General features: G+C 38.3%; 1 protein-coding gene and 1 long non-coding RNA gene across 5 annotated transcripts; one reads left to right on the top strand and one right to left on the bottom strand.

Annotated features, from left to right (window-relative positions):
* The first annotated feature begins 550 nt into the window (after window positions 1-550).
* On the top strand, window positions 551-10133 carry LOC144529599 (phosphoribosyl pyrophosphate synthase-associated protein 1). 2 transcript variants are annotated; one of them, XM_078268765.1, is made up of 11 exons: window positions 551-965; window positions 1158-1210; window positions 1957-2023; window positions 2144-2316; window positions 2507-2622; window positions 2749-2804; window positions 3032-3177; window positions 4061-4102; window positions 6250-6320; window positions 6870-7016; window positions 8076-10133. In XM_078268765.1, the coding sequence occupies exons 1-11, from the start codon at window positions 883-885 to the stop codon at window positions 8232-8234; spliced, it is 1113 nt and encodes a 370-aa protein (XP_078124891.1). In that variant the 5' UTR covers window positions 551-882; the 3' UTR covers window positions 8235-10133. The 2 variants fall into 2 exon arrangements, with proteins under 2 accessions (XP_078124891.1, XP_078124892.1); XM_078268766.1 differs by lacking the exon at window positions 4061-4102.
* On the bottom strand, window positions 2924-11101 carry LOC144529601 (uncharacterized). 3 transcript variants are annotated; one of them, XR_013503028.1, is made up of 4 exons: window positions 10996-11101; window positions 8070-8595; window positions 6796-6917; window positions 2924-3258 (listed from the first exon to the last, which is right to left on the bottom strand). It is a non-coding gene; the product is annotated as an uncharacterized LOC144529601 (long non-coding RNA). The 3 variants fall into 3 exon arrangements; XR_013503027.1 differs by lacking the exon at window positions 2924-3258 and having other exon boundaries at window positions 4480-6917; window positions 8070-8367; window positions 8513-8595; window positions 10996-11100; XR_013503026.1 differs by lacking the exon at window positions 2924-3258 and having other exon boundaries at window positions 4480-6917; window positions 10996-11100.
* Window positions 11102-11664: the final 563 nt, after the last annotated feature.

The raw sequence follows: 11664 nt of genomic DNA, 5'->3' as shown, positions 1-11664 counted from the left end.
ATTTTTGTAATGCTTTGTAATCATTTCCATTGTCTGCACCCACACTGGCAAATTATGACTAGTTCATATGAATAATGTTATACCTTTGACCCACTCTACTTAGAAAAAACAAAGATCTCATGATCTCATTATGTTACAGCCAAAGACATAACTCTGCTCTTTAGATCCAGGGCTAATGAGTAGTGACATCTAGTGGACAGTTGGAGTAATAGGCTACTGCTTTTCAGGTGCTTTCAGAAATGCAATATTTGAGTTTATGTACATTTTTTATAGAAAAAGTCAATAATGAATTATCTGAGTATCTATCGAAAGCTAAAAGCAAAACTCATGTAAACAACTTCATTTTGTATAATTACCTAATGATTATCTGCCTGGTTTTATCTCATTAAATCACTGTAATCTAAAATATTATTAATCCATGAATCTATGATGATATAATTAAGATGACGTCAGCCTATATATTAGGCTGTGAGCAAATCATTACATGACTTTCTCAAACAAAATATACAGCATATTCCGCAAAGCGTAGCTGGCAAAATTGACCCAAAGGGGATTCCGTAGTTCTAAGTGACGACAGTTGTTAGGCTAACAGCAGTTTTAATTAACGGGTATCAGCCGTTTATGTCCGGGAACAATTGAACAAATAAGTAGAATAAAGACACTAATTAATTTTTGTTTTGTATCTATGCTGTAGCTAAATTTATGTCGCACGCTGAAGATAATTTCGTGTAATTAGCTCAGCTAGCAGGCTAGTGTGCGGTTGGTAACGAGCTAGCTAACGACAACGTCATAAGAAGAACATCTAAAACAAACGCGGTGGCCAGTTGATAAAAGGTGCTGCTGCTGTCTGTGTTTGTGAATTAAACCACCAGCAGTGCCAGAATGAATATTGCTAAAAGTGGTTATCGCGTCTTTTCGGCAAACTCCTCCGTAGCATGCACAGAATTGGCCAAGAAGATAACAGAGTAAGCACAATGGAGCATTCCTGACATTTTCTTCTACTGTCTGCTAGCTAGTTACTGTTGTAGAGCAGTTGTTGGACCTGTTTTTGCCAACGAGAGTCTGCCTGGGCATGAATGAATTGATGTGCTGAATGTCTCGTGTTTGTGTGGTCATTAACTCTCACGATTCGTTACTTTGGTGCTCTTGTTTTACAGGCGGCTGGGAGTTGAACTGGGGAAGTCGGTGGTCTTTCAGGAATCTAACAGAGGTGAGATGAATGTAATGACTTTGTGGGGGAAATGATTAAAGTTAACGTTACCAACAAAGGGGACTGTCAATTCTAGCTTCAGGTATTCATCTGGCTTACGTTACTCTTGAAAACAAAACACCTTACTGTTGTGCCTTGGATCATAATTCCAAGAGCCAAGTATCCAGAAGTGGGAGCCCATTTCCACCAATGTGATGAAAAAAAGATCCTGTAACGTTAAGTCATTGTGAGATACTTTCTCAAAATAACGTCTTAGTTTCTCAAAATAATGACATTACTTTTGAGAAAGTTTCTCATTATTTTTGAGATACTAACTCATTATTTTGAGAAAGTTTATCATTATGACTTACAGGATCTGTTTTTTTCATGACATTGGTGGAAATGGGCATTCACTGCTATGTTGTTGTCCTGGGACTATTGAATGTTTGAGTTTGAGATGGAAATTTTATATAAAAAAAACAATGTATAGTTGTTTTGGAGATGGAGCTTAAGCATCAGGGAAATTCCCATGGCCATTTTTAAACAAGGTACCGGCCCATATAATTTAGATGTGCATTGTAAAGCCTAGACTGCATCATTCAAAATGTGGTTAGGTTACTTTAATTGTACTTCACTATATTTTTGGGGTTATGAAATGTAATCATCTTATCAGGTTTTATAAAGCATTGAAATGAACTGCTGAACACTCAGCTGCCACCAAGCTCAACATAAATGGCAATGTCCTCATTTTTTTCCCAACGCATTAGAAACTAGAGTGGATGTGAAAGAATCAGTTCGTGGGCAAACTATCTTCATCATTCAAACCATACCGCGGTGAGTTTAATATCCGAGTTCTGCACCAATCACCACGTGCAAGTGAGATCTTTTTACAGTTTCTAGGATCATCACTAGCTCAAGTTAACATGTCCTTTTTTTTATTTTTTATGCAACCAGAGATGTCAACACAGCCATCATGGAGCTGCTGGTCATGGCCTATGCCCTCAAGACGTCTTGTGCTAAGAACATCATTGGAGTCATTCCTTACTTCCCCTACAGCAAACAGTGCAAGATGAGAAAGAGGGGTTCAATAGTGAGCAAGTTGTTAGCTTCAATGTTGGCGAAAGCAGGTAAAGAGAACAAAGTTAATCTCAACCTTCAATGTTTGTGTGTCTGACTCTTTATCCCTCGCCACCAGTGATGTTGTGATGCAGGGATTTAATTTCATATTCACACAGAAAAATGCACCTAATTGTTGACAGTGAAATACCTGTGTTAATTGGGAGGAAGACCATGCTTAATCTGTCTTTTATCCCAAAGGATTAACACACATCATCACCATGGACTTGCATCAGAAGGAGATCCAGGGCTTCTTCAGCTTCCCAGTGGACAACTTGCGTGCCTCCCCTTTCTTGATTCAGTTTATCCAAGAAGAGGTGATAATTCCATTCGATTGTCTACTGTGCGTGTTTAGGTATAGGCGCCGGTAACCCAACCTATTAACCAAATCAATCAATCAATTTGTCATAAACATTAACAGCCGTTCTTCTTCGTCCTGTCAGATTCCTGATTACAGAAATGCCATCATTGTGGCAAAGTCCCCATCAGCAGCTAAAAGGTAACTGATGGATAAAAATGAACCCATGTCACCTCTGCTCGTTCTCCCCTTCTGTTAGCTAATGATGAAATTACATTTTAATGGTCTTAATATAAAAACATTACATTAAACCAGAACTATTCAGCATATATATGTTTTTTTTTTAATAGAATTGCAATGTATGTGACTAAATATGATTACATACACATACATGTTTTCTCTCCTTTTTTTAAAATTTTTTTATTCAGGGCTCAGTCCTATGCGGAACGCCTGCGTTTGGGTTTGGCTGTGATTCACGGCGAGGCTCAGTGTTCAGAGTCCGACATGGCTGATGGAAGACACTCCCCACCATGTGTACGCAACACCACAGGACACACAGGACTGGAGCTTCCTTGTAAGAACACCCATTTTTGCTGTTGATTATTTGCTGGCTTTCTTTGCAGATTAGTAGATCCAACCTTTAGACAGATTTTACCTGTGCAGAAAACATATTCCCGTTTATTGTTTCTCAGGGTTAGACAGCACTTGATAGATTTGACCTGTACAGAAAACATATCCCTGTTGTTTGTTACGGTTAAATTCCACCATGTTCAAATTCAGCAAGACATTTCTTATGATTTCTGCTACAACCCAATATAGCTCTTATTTGTGCTAACCTGTTTCGAGCTGATGTTTCTGCTGTTTCTCACTCATACCATTAACCATACTCCAAAGAAATGAATTGTCTGTGTCAGTGCATGTTTTAATTCCACAGATACAATACTTGTACTCATGCTGCATCCTCCGCAAGCTGCAACTCCTAACTTACAAATAGTGACATGCGTAATAATCATAGCATCATAGTCCATGCCTATTTCTTTTATATTTACACATTTTATTATTTTTATATTTGGTGAGAGATACTAAAGTAACTAAGGCATATAGTTTTCAACATATTTGCAGTGTTAATTCCTGGTAAAGCCATTTTTCGATGTTCAGTCTCAGAAAATATCAAATGATTTGTGTCATTGGCAAATGACTCCGACGTATTTGCATCCAGTATTCGCTTTATTATTTAGTAAAATATTTATATTCTTACTTGTGTTTTTATCTCACCCTTGACTTCAAAAATCCTCCTTTGGAACAATAACTCACAAATTGCTTCTGATTTGTTGCTGTGAAATATTTCAAATTTCTGTCAACCTAACCAGAGGATTTTCCAAGTCTTGGCATCATGTGTTTGTCATGTCAAATATTTGTGCATTTGTGTTAACGTGGTGTTTATTTGTTGGTAATAGCAGGCAAACAACAAGCTCCGTTCCCTGGCATAGAGCTCCCAAGTACGGCCGTAAACATAACTTACATCTGACTATGAAATGATTCCACTTCAAATGGCTTCTCAATTGGTGCATGTGTAGACAAAGGGTTTGTGTTGCATCTTGTGAAAATACAGTCTGGATTCTGACAGGGGAGTTTGTTTAAAAAAAAAAAAAATCACAAATCAGTTTGCATTGACAACACTTTTTCAAACCGCTACAGTGTGCTCTGTACTATATGCTATTTGCATGGCATGTTTGACTTGAAATAAGCAGCTCACATGTTTACCGCACCTTTCTAAGATTCCAGACAGTTGTTCCACAAGATGGCCAAACTCCTCTTTGGTTTGTTGTGTTCTGATTTTATTTTGAAATCCATAAATCTAACCAGAACCATGCCAAACATTTTTATTTTGTTTTATTTCTTTGTTTACCTAAATTTCTGGACTCATCTTGCCAATCAACACATGGTGCACCCATATTAAAGCAACTCCTAAAAACCTGATTAACTTTTGGTCATAACTGCATGTGATGACAACAACAAAGCATGCTTTTGAAACCTAACATCTAATAAAAAAAAATGTTACGAATGGAATTGTTGGTACATTTAAGCATTAAATTAAAGTCAATTCAAAGTTTTAGTTTGCTACTTCAGTGATAATACCACAAGTTATTTTATCGACAATAATATTTTAGGGCAGGCGTGAATGCATCATTTCAAGATATCTGACCAAACATTTCTCAGGTAGCTTGTTGTAGTATCTCAGCAAGCTGTAAAAACAACATACTTTTGAGAAGTGTGTACTGCTAACAACATGGCGTTTGCTGTTTTTGGTTAATAGTGACAACAGTCTGAATGTGACACTGCTAAGTTTCTGATGCTGTGGGACTCTCAGTATTCAGCAAGGTGTTCTGCAAGGCATGCTCCTCTCTCTGCTTCTTTATACTTTTCCCTTCACAATCGGCTTGGCTGGCGGATTGTTTCCCAGTTGACTGTTTCCTTATACCCTACATTTACATGCACCACAATACTTTGTATGCAGCTGTTTTTGTCAAATTAGTCCAAACATGTATTTAATAGGTAGCTATTAAAATATATTCCACGGAATCTAATCCCAGTCTATTTTCAATTCACAACATGCTGTGTGTATAGCAATTGATTTTAGTTGAAGGTTACGCACATACTGTATATCATATTAAGTATGTTACAAGGTAGATCATGTTCATGTTGTCTTCCACATAATATGTTATAATGCTTCTATTTAACCTTTGTTGTGACAGTTAATACACCTCTAGCAGATTGAAAAAGATTATATCTTATATATCTTAGCAACTGAAATTGACACCAGAATGTTTACAGCTTGTCCAAAGCAAATTAATTGTTGTTGCTCGCAGCCCGTGGGTGGAAAGGACTGCATTAAGCCAGGCTCAGAAGTACCCACAGTACCCACAAATAAAGCTGCATAGATATGAATAATGAATTCATATATATTGTTTGTCGTGTGATATTGGTTCAAAAGACGCAGCTGTCGCATCTCCTATGATTGGCATGTGAGATGCAATCGAATTATTGTGTGCGTGTAAAAGTAGTCGCTGGCAGCAGTGATGTTCAACTGAGGACTGACCCCAGAACTTTGGCAAGTGTGTATGAAGAAACCCTCATCAGTGCTTGTCAACCACTGTTGTCCTGTGTGAAATAAGACTGTCTGGTGCATATGAGTTCATATGCAGACTGCTACCATATGCCTGCCACAGGCTGGGCCTGAGGTTGTGTGTGTCCAGGCAGTTGTACGTTGCCTTCTGATTGGGTATCCTGGGCAGAAAACCCTGTCATTTGATCTTGCATGGCATGTGCTGTACTAAGTTTGGCACTTCAGTTTAATCTCTTAGGGGTAGGGGGGTACAATGGGGGGAAAATTTTAAACTTTTGATTGCCGTTTTTAAGTTTATTACAGCGTTAGATTGCTCTAACGGAATTTCTACAAATCACTTACATCATCCAATAACAACTCCATAATTTGGGGTGAAGATTTGCCTAAATCACTAAACATTTTCTCAACCCATTTTACCCAATCTACTGAGATTTATTTTCGATTAGGTGACATACAGTACAGTGCACATAACCCCTCCGACGTAGTCTCACAGGTAACGAGCTCTGCTTTCCTTTTCAGTAATGATGGCCAAGGAGAAACCTCCCATAACTGTAGTCGGAGACGTGGGAGGGAGAATTGCCATCATTGTGGTAAGATGCTGGGAGTGCACTTTCTTTAGCCTATGTGGTGGAGCTTTCATTGCCAGCTGTTCTGCCATCCTTTTGATAATAACTTAGATATAAGAAATACAACTTGGACAAATGTAACCTGAACCATTCATGCTTTTTGAGACTGTCTCTTTTTTTTTTTAAGAAGAAATAATTTATACCTCTTATATTTAATTCATAAGAAATAAAACATACAGATGCTCAATTCAGTAAACAAGGAGGTGTTGCTGCTACAGCCTAATGTGGTCTGGTATGACCAGTGGCTTATTGTGGCGAACGTTGGCTAACGAATATTTCTGTACAACGGACCTTATTGAGTCAATTCATGTTTTGGAATTTCTTGTTTTTCCACAATTCTCGATTGCAGTCGTTCATATGTTCCTGCCGTTATCCTAAGCTACTCAATGATACTGTGAAGGCAGCCAACTGAACAGAGACACCATGACAGAGAGATTACCAAAGAGAAAGAGACGGGGGTGTAATTAGGGCAATCGTGTTAGTTACGGATTGTGTTTTTCTTTCTTCTTCCAGGATGACATTATAGATGATGTGGGAGACTTTGTTGCAGCTGCTGAGATCCTGAAAGAGAGAGGAGCCTATAAGATTTATATCATGGCCACACATGGCTTACTGTCTGCTGATGCTCCACGCCTCATCGAGGAATCCGCCATTGATGAGGTGAGGACAACGAAAAGTGTTGTTTTCTATGTGTAGCATAAGTTATTATTGAGTTTGAATGACAACCTTGTGTGTCATACCTGTATAATATCAACAAGGAACCTAAAGAAATAACAAGGGAAGAAGAAAATGCCATACTGAACTTTATTAGCTCTCATCTATTCGTTATGAACACAATATAAAATATGATACTTCCTCTTAATCAAATGATTTTCAACTGACTTGTTGGCATGCATTTAGCTGGAACTGGAACAACTGGAAATGTTCACTTCCAACTATCCAGGGTTCAGAAAATACTAGTTACAGACAACGTTTTGAGTTCCAGGTCAAATCTGGTAAATTGGAACTCGCTGTATGAAAAAGATGTAAAATACTACCTCCCATTATCAGTTTTTTAGCAATCTCAGATTTTGATTTTAAAAGCCATGAGCAGAAGTAGACACTGAGAGTTCAACCTGACAAGAAACTACACTGGTAAACTGCTTTTTAATTTGAATGGAAACCGTGTCCTTAAGTCTAAGCACAGTCTCTGTGATTATTCGACCCTCAGGGAGGGATGGGTCTCGAGACCCGGTTCTATTAACTACCCGATTCCAAATTTCTCAAAAACCCGAAAATCAATAAGGTCCGAGCTTATCGATACTGCTATCGAGACTAGTGGATCATATAACGTTAAGTCTTAAAATTGATACGTGCGCCAACCGGAAAAACGATGTAAGAGCACAGTGTGTGCGTAAAGACCACAGTAGGTAAAGACTAGCCTCCCCACCGCAAATCATTCAAAACATAGTCGGACTGGCTACCGCGAGCACCGCTCTGTGGGCCGCTTAATCAGCTCGTTAAAACCAAGACAGCGACAGAGACAGAAGAAATCAAACAGTCACAGATTCACAGGTTTTGCAATTAAAGCAGTAATAGTTCTGTTAAGATAAAGAGTTTGTCGTCTCGTCTTCCCACCAAATAATAGAAAAGTATCGATAAAGACTGGGATCGTTAAGAAGTCTCATAAATAGTATCGATATCAATAAAAAAAATAACAATCCCCCTCCTTACCCTCAGGTGGTGGTGACCAACACAGTCCCCCATGAAGTGCAGAAGCTACAGTGTCCCAAAATCAAGACTGTGGATGTCAGCATGATATTGGCTGAGGCCATCCGCCGCATCCATAACGGAGAGTCCATGGCCTACTTGTTCCGCAACATCACCGTGGACGACTAAATGGTGTCCGAGAGGGTGAGCTGGGTGTGATAGGGACTGAAGGCAGGTGCACGTTTTCCCTCAGCTTTAAAAACATGCAAATGCCATGTTCCACACATGGCCATGTGTTGTGTACATCAGGATTAAATGTATCCTAATTCATTGAAAGAAGTTTAAATGGTAAGAATTACCCTATGTTATTTATCAAAAGGTGTAAAAAAAAAAAAAGAAGGTATTTCTTTGGTTAAGTTAATAATGCATCTTGTTCTTGTTGAGAAAAGCAAACGAGTGACTTTCACCTTTGATGCATTCAGTCATGATTTTGAAGCCTCTCCTTCCGATCGATTCCAGCTTCCTCATACATCTAATGACTGAGCTTCAACTGCAAAAGAGAAGAGAAATATTTCTCCAGTAACAGGACTTTGTGTTTTATCAACCATTTCCCAGACACTCACACTGGCTGGCCCTCATGGTCACGGCTGCTCATCACTGTGATGTTTTCGCATGTAATGGGATGTGTTGGTTCCAACCACATAGACAACACTGGACAAGCTCTTGCTTATTGGTGCCCAAAACTATATTTGTATGCAGCTTTTTTTGCACCATTTGTGGGAATGTTTGGAAGTTCAGTAAAATGTCCTATGTGACACAATACATTTCTCAACATACTGTATGTGGAAATGAATGGATCATCAATTCCATAAAAATCCAAAAGGACCATCTTTGTTGTAGCCAATTATCTACAAACCACGATTACTAAACATTACTGGCAGTTTTTCAAGCAGAGCAAAGGTTTTCCTTAAGTATTTTGTTTGTGTTTTTCTAAGCAGTCAGTGGTTTTTCTTTTTATTTCAGTTTCAGTCCTTTATTTCACCTGCTTAGTTTTCCTTTTTATCACTTTACAGTGTTAGGCTGCTTGTGTGGTGGACTTATGTGCTACTGTAACTATGTGTGGAAAACCTGATTCTCCCTGTTGGAGGGTTAGCAACAATAATCCAAGCAGCAGCCAAGTTCTCAATCTTCTTTTGCTAATTTTTGCCCCTGTAATTTAGAGTTTTGGACAGTATGGCTCATGTTTTTAGTGCTTTACAGCAGACAACGATAAAGTCTTGAAACCTGTGTGTGTACCAGCACTTTAATGTACAAGATAAGTGGAATTGAATTTGAATTGATTTATGCTTTAGGTGCATCACTTTAAAAACAACAAAATTCACTATGGTGAGCTACTTGAGTGTTTTTTTTTTTTTTTTGTAGTAAAGTCAAAACGATGGCTGCTTGGAAAATAGGACGTGTGCACAAAAAAGGAAAATGGCTAGCAGTAGTGTAAAATGTGTTTTTTAGTAAATTGGCGAAACACCAGTGTGGTCTTGTTTGCGTGGTATTTCCCCATAAAGACTTGAACATACACACCTTTCTGTGCTCTGAGTACATTTCAAAGTGATGCTTGAGAGGAAATGAGTGTATTATTTCTATGCTGATTGAGCCTTTTGCTCAGGGAAATCTACTTAATAAGCCAATGCTTGCCAATATCTGTTCGTGTGTTTTTGATGGTTTGTTCCTGTTTCACATGTTTTACAAAAAGTCTTGTCTTCCCTACAGCAGTATGGTACGCCTTTTACTTTTTACCATTTGGCTTTGTTATGGATTCTGTATTTCTCCTCATGTGCTAATTAATGATTATTTGAGAGCTAGATTCACACGCTGGTGTTGTGTTGGCACAAAGTTGTCCGTATCAAATGCGGATGCTGGGCAGCCTCAAATTTGATCTGTCGTTAGTGTTTTTCATCATGTCTTCTCTATGTATTCGCTGTTCCCCTGACGTGTCTGTGATGTTGAATAAGTATAATTCAGACACTAACACCCTTCTGTCTAGCTCTACGGCGTTTGTCATTGTGTTTGAAAATAAAACGGTTGCCTCTGGCTGTGCCTTGTCTCTACTGAATAAGGAGCCATATTATTGTGCTTTGGTGAATGACTTTATGGGTACAAGACTTAGACAGTTTGTTACTTTTATTACAGTAAAGTCAAATTTTATTAGGCTTTAGTTTGGAATAGAGATCTTTTTCTTCAAAGTGTATCTTGAACCATTATCTCTGTAAAGAGAGTTTGCATTAACATGACAGAAAACAACATACATTTTAAATCTTTACACACTTAAGTGGATATGATGTACCGTATAATATGATCTAATTTCTTTCAAATATTTATTATGATTGGAATATTTAGGATTTCAGAAAGTTTCATACTTCAATGTTCCATTTCAGTGCAGAAAAGTTAGCTTCTTGGTTACATTATAGACGTTGGTGGTCTGCAAATGCACATTTGCAAACCTTTTTGCAATCTTCATGCCGACTGATATCTACAGATAATTAATGAACATAGCTAAAATGGTAATTAGCAGATTAAAAGGTAATACAAAAATGAAAAAAAAACTATCGGTGTATGAGAAGGCCTACCTTTGAACGTGCAGTACTACAGTAAATCTTGTCGTAAACCAAAACGCCTGATGTAGTCACAGTCGGAGATCCTGTACTTTTTCAAAACTTCTCAGGTATCTATACAACACTAAGGAGCTTTGACCAAGTCTAGGAGCACAGACAAACCCAGAAACACTCATCATTTATGGAAGAAATTAAAAACATTTGGCTTCAGTCCCTCTCTGAACCTACTTTGTTGACTACGTTTCTTATTTACAGTACATGTGAGAGTTATTTGAATGGATTACATTTCCTAAAGCCTGTCTGTTCACTACGACCTGGATGAAAAAAAGTTGAGTTCGCACCTGAACTTTAAAAAGAACGATCTGCCTCTCCACGTCCGTCCGTGTGCCGTAAAGGCCAATCTGTGTGCCGCTGTGGACCAGCTGAAGACGGCAGTGAGTTTAAACAGGACACAAAGAGGAACCAGAGATCTGATAATCGCAGTTCACTTCCCTGTCTGATTCTATGGAAACAATACACCTTGTATGTGAACATTTTTGGAAAGAGGAAGCATACCTTTTTCTCTCCGTTCCCTCTCTGGGACTGTGTGGCTTTTTAACAGTCGAGAAACGTTATCGGCACATGATGAAGTGCTCTTAGAGAATATCGAATGTCAATAACAAATGAATATGAGGTATACATCCAAGTGCTTTTTCAGTAGCCAATTTGACTGTCAGTTACTGCAGTTGCATAGCCTGTTTATTTTTTTACTTAAAGTTATTTTAATGTATTGTAGCATTCATTGGAGACGGAAGTTGCTTGGCATTTACAGGGTTTTTCGTTCACTTATAATCTCATTTGACATTGTTTGAAAAGATCTGCTTCCTCATATTGACCTACAGAGAGCATTCATCTAATTGCTGCATTGTTTGTAAGAATGACCACCAGAGGGCAATACAACACAGAACAGACAGATCATGGAAGTGTGTGTGTGTGTGTGTGTGTGTGTGTGTGTGTGCGCGTGTGCTAGA

This window comes from Sander vitreus, chromosome 15, assembly GCF_031162955.1.
Source record: "Sander vitreus isolate 19-12246 chromosome 15, sanVit1, whole genome shotgun sequence".
Lineage (NCBI taxonomy): Eukaryota > Metazoa > Chordata > Actinopteri > Perciformes > Percidae > Sander > Sander vitreus.
Note: the sequence above shows the minus strand (reverse complement) of the source record. Positions and strands in the feature narration are given on the sequence as shown.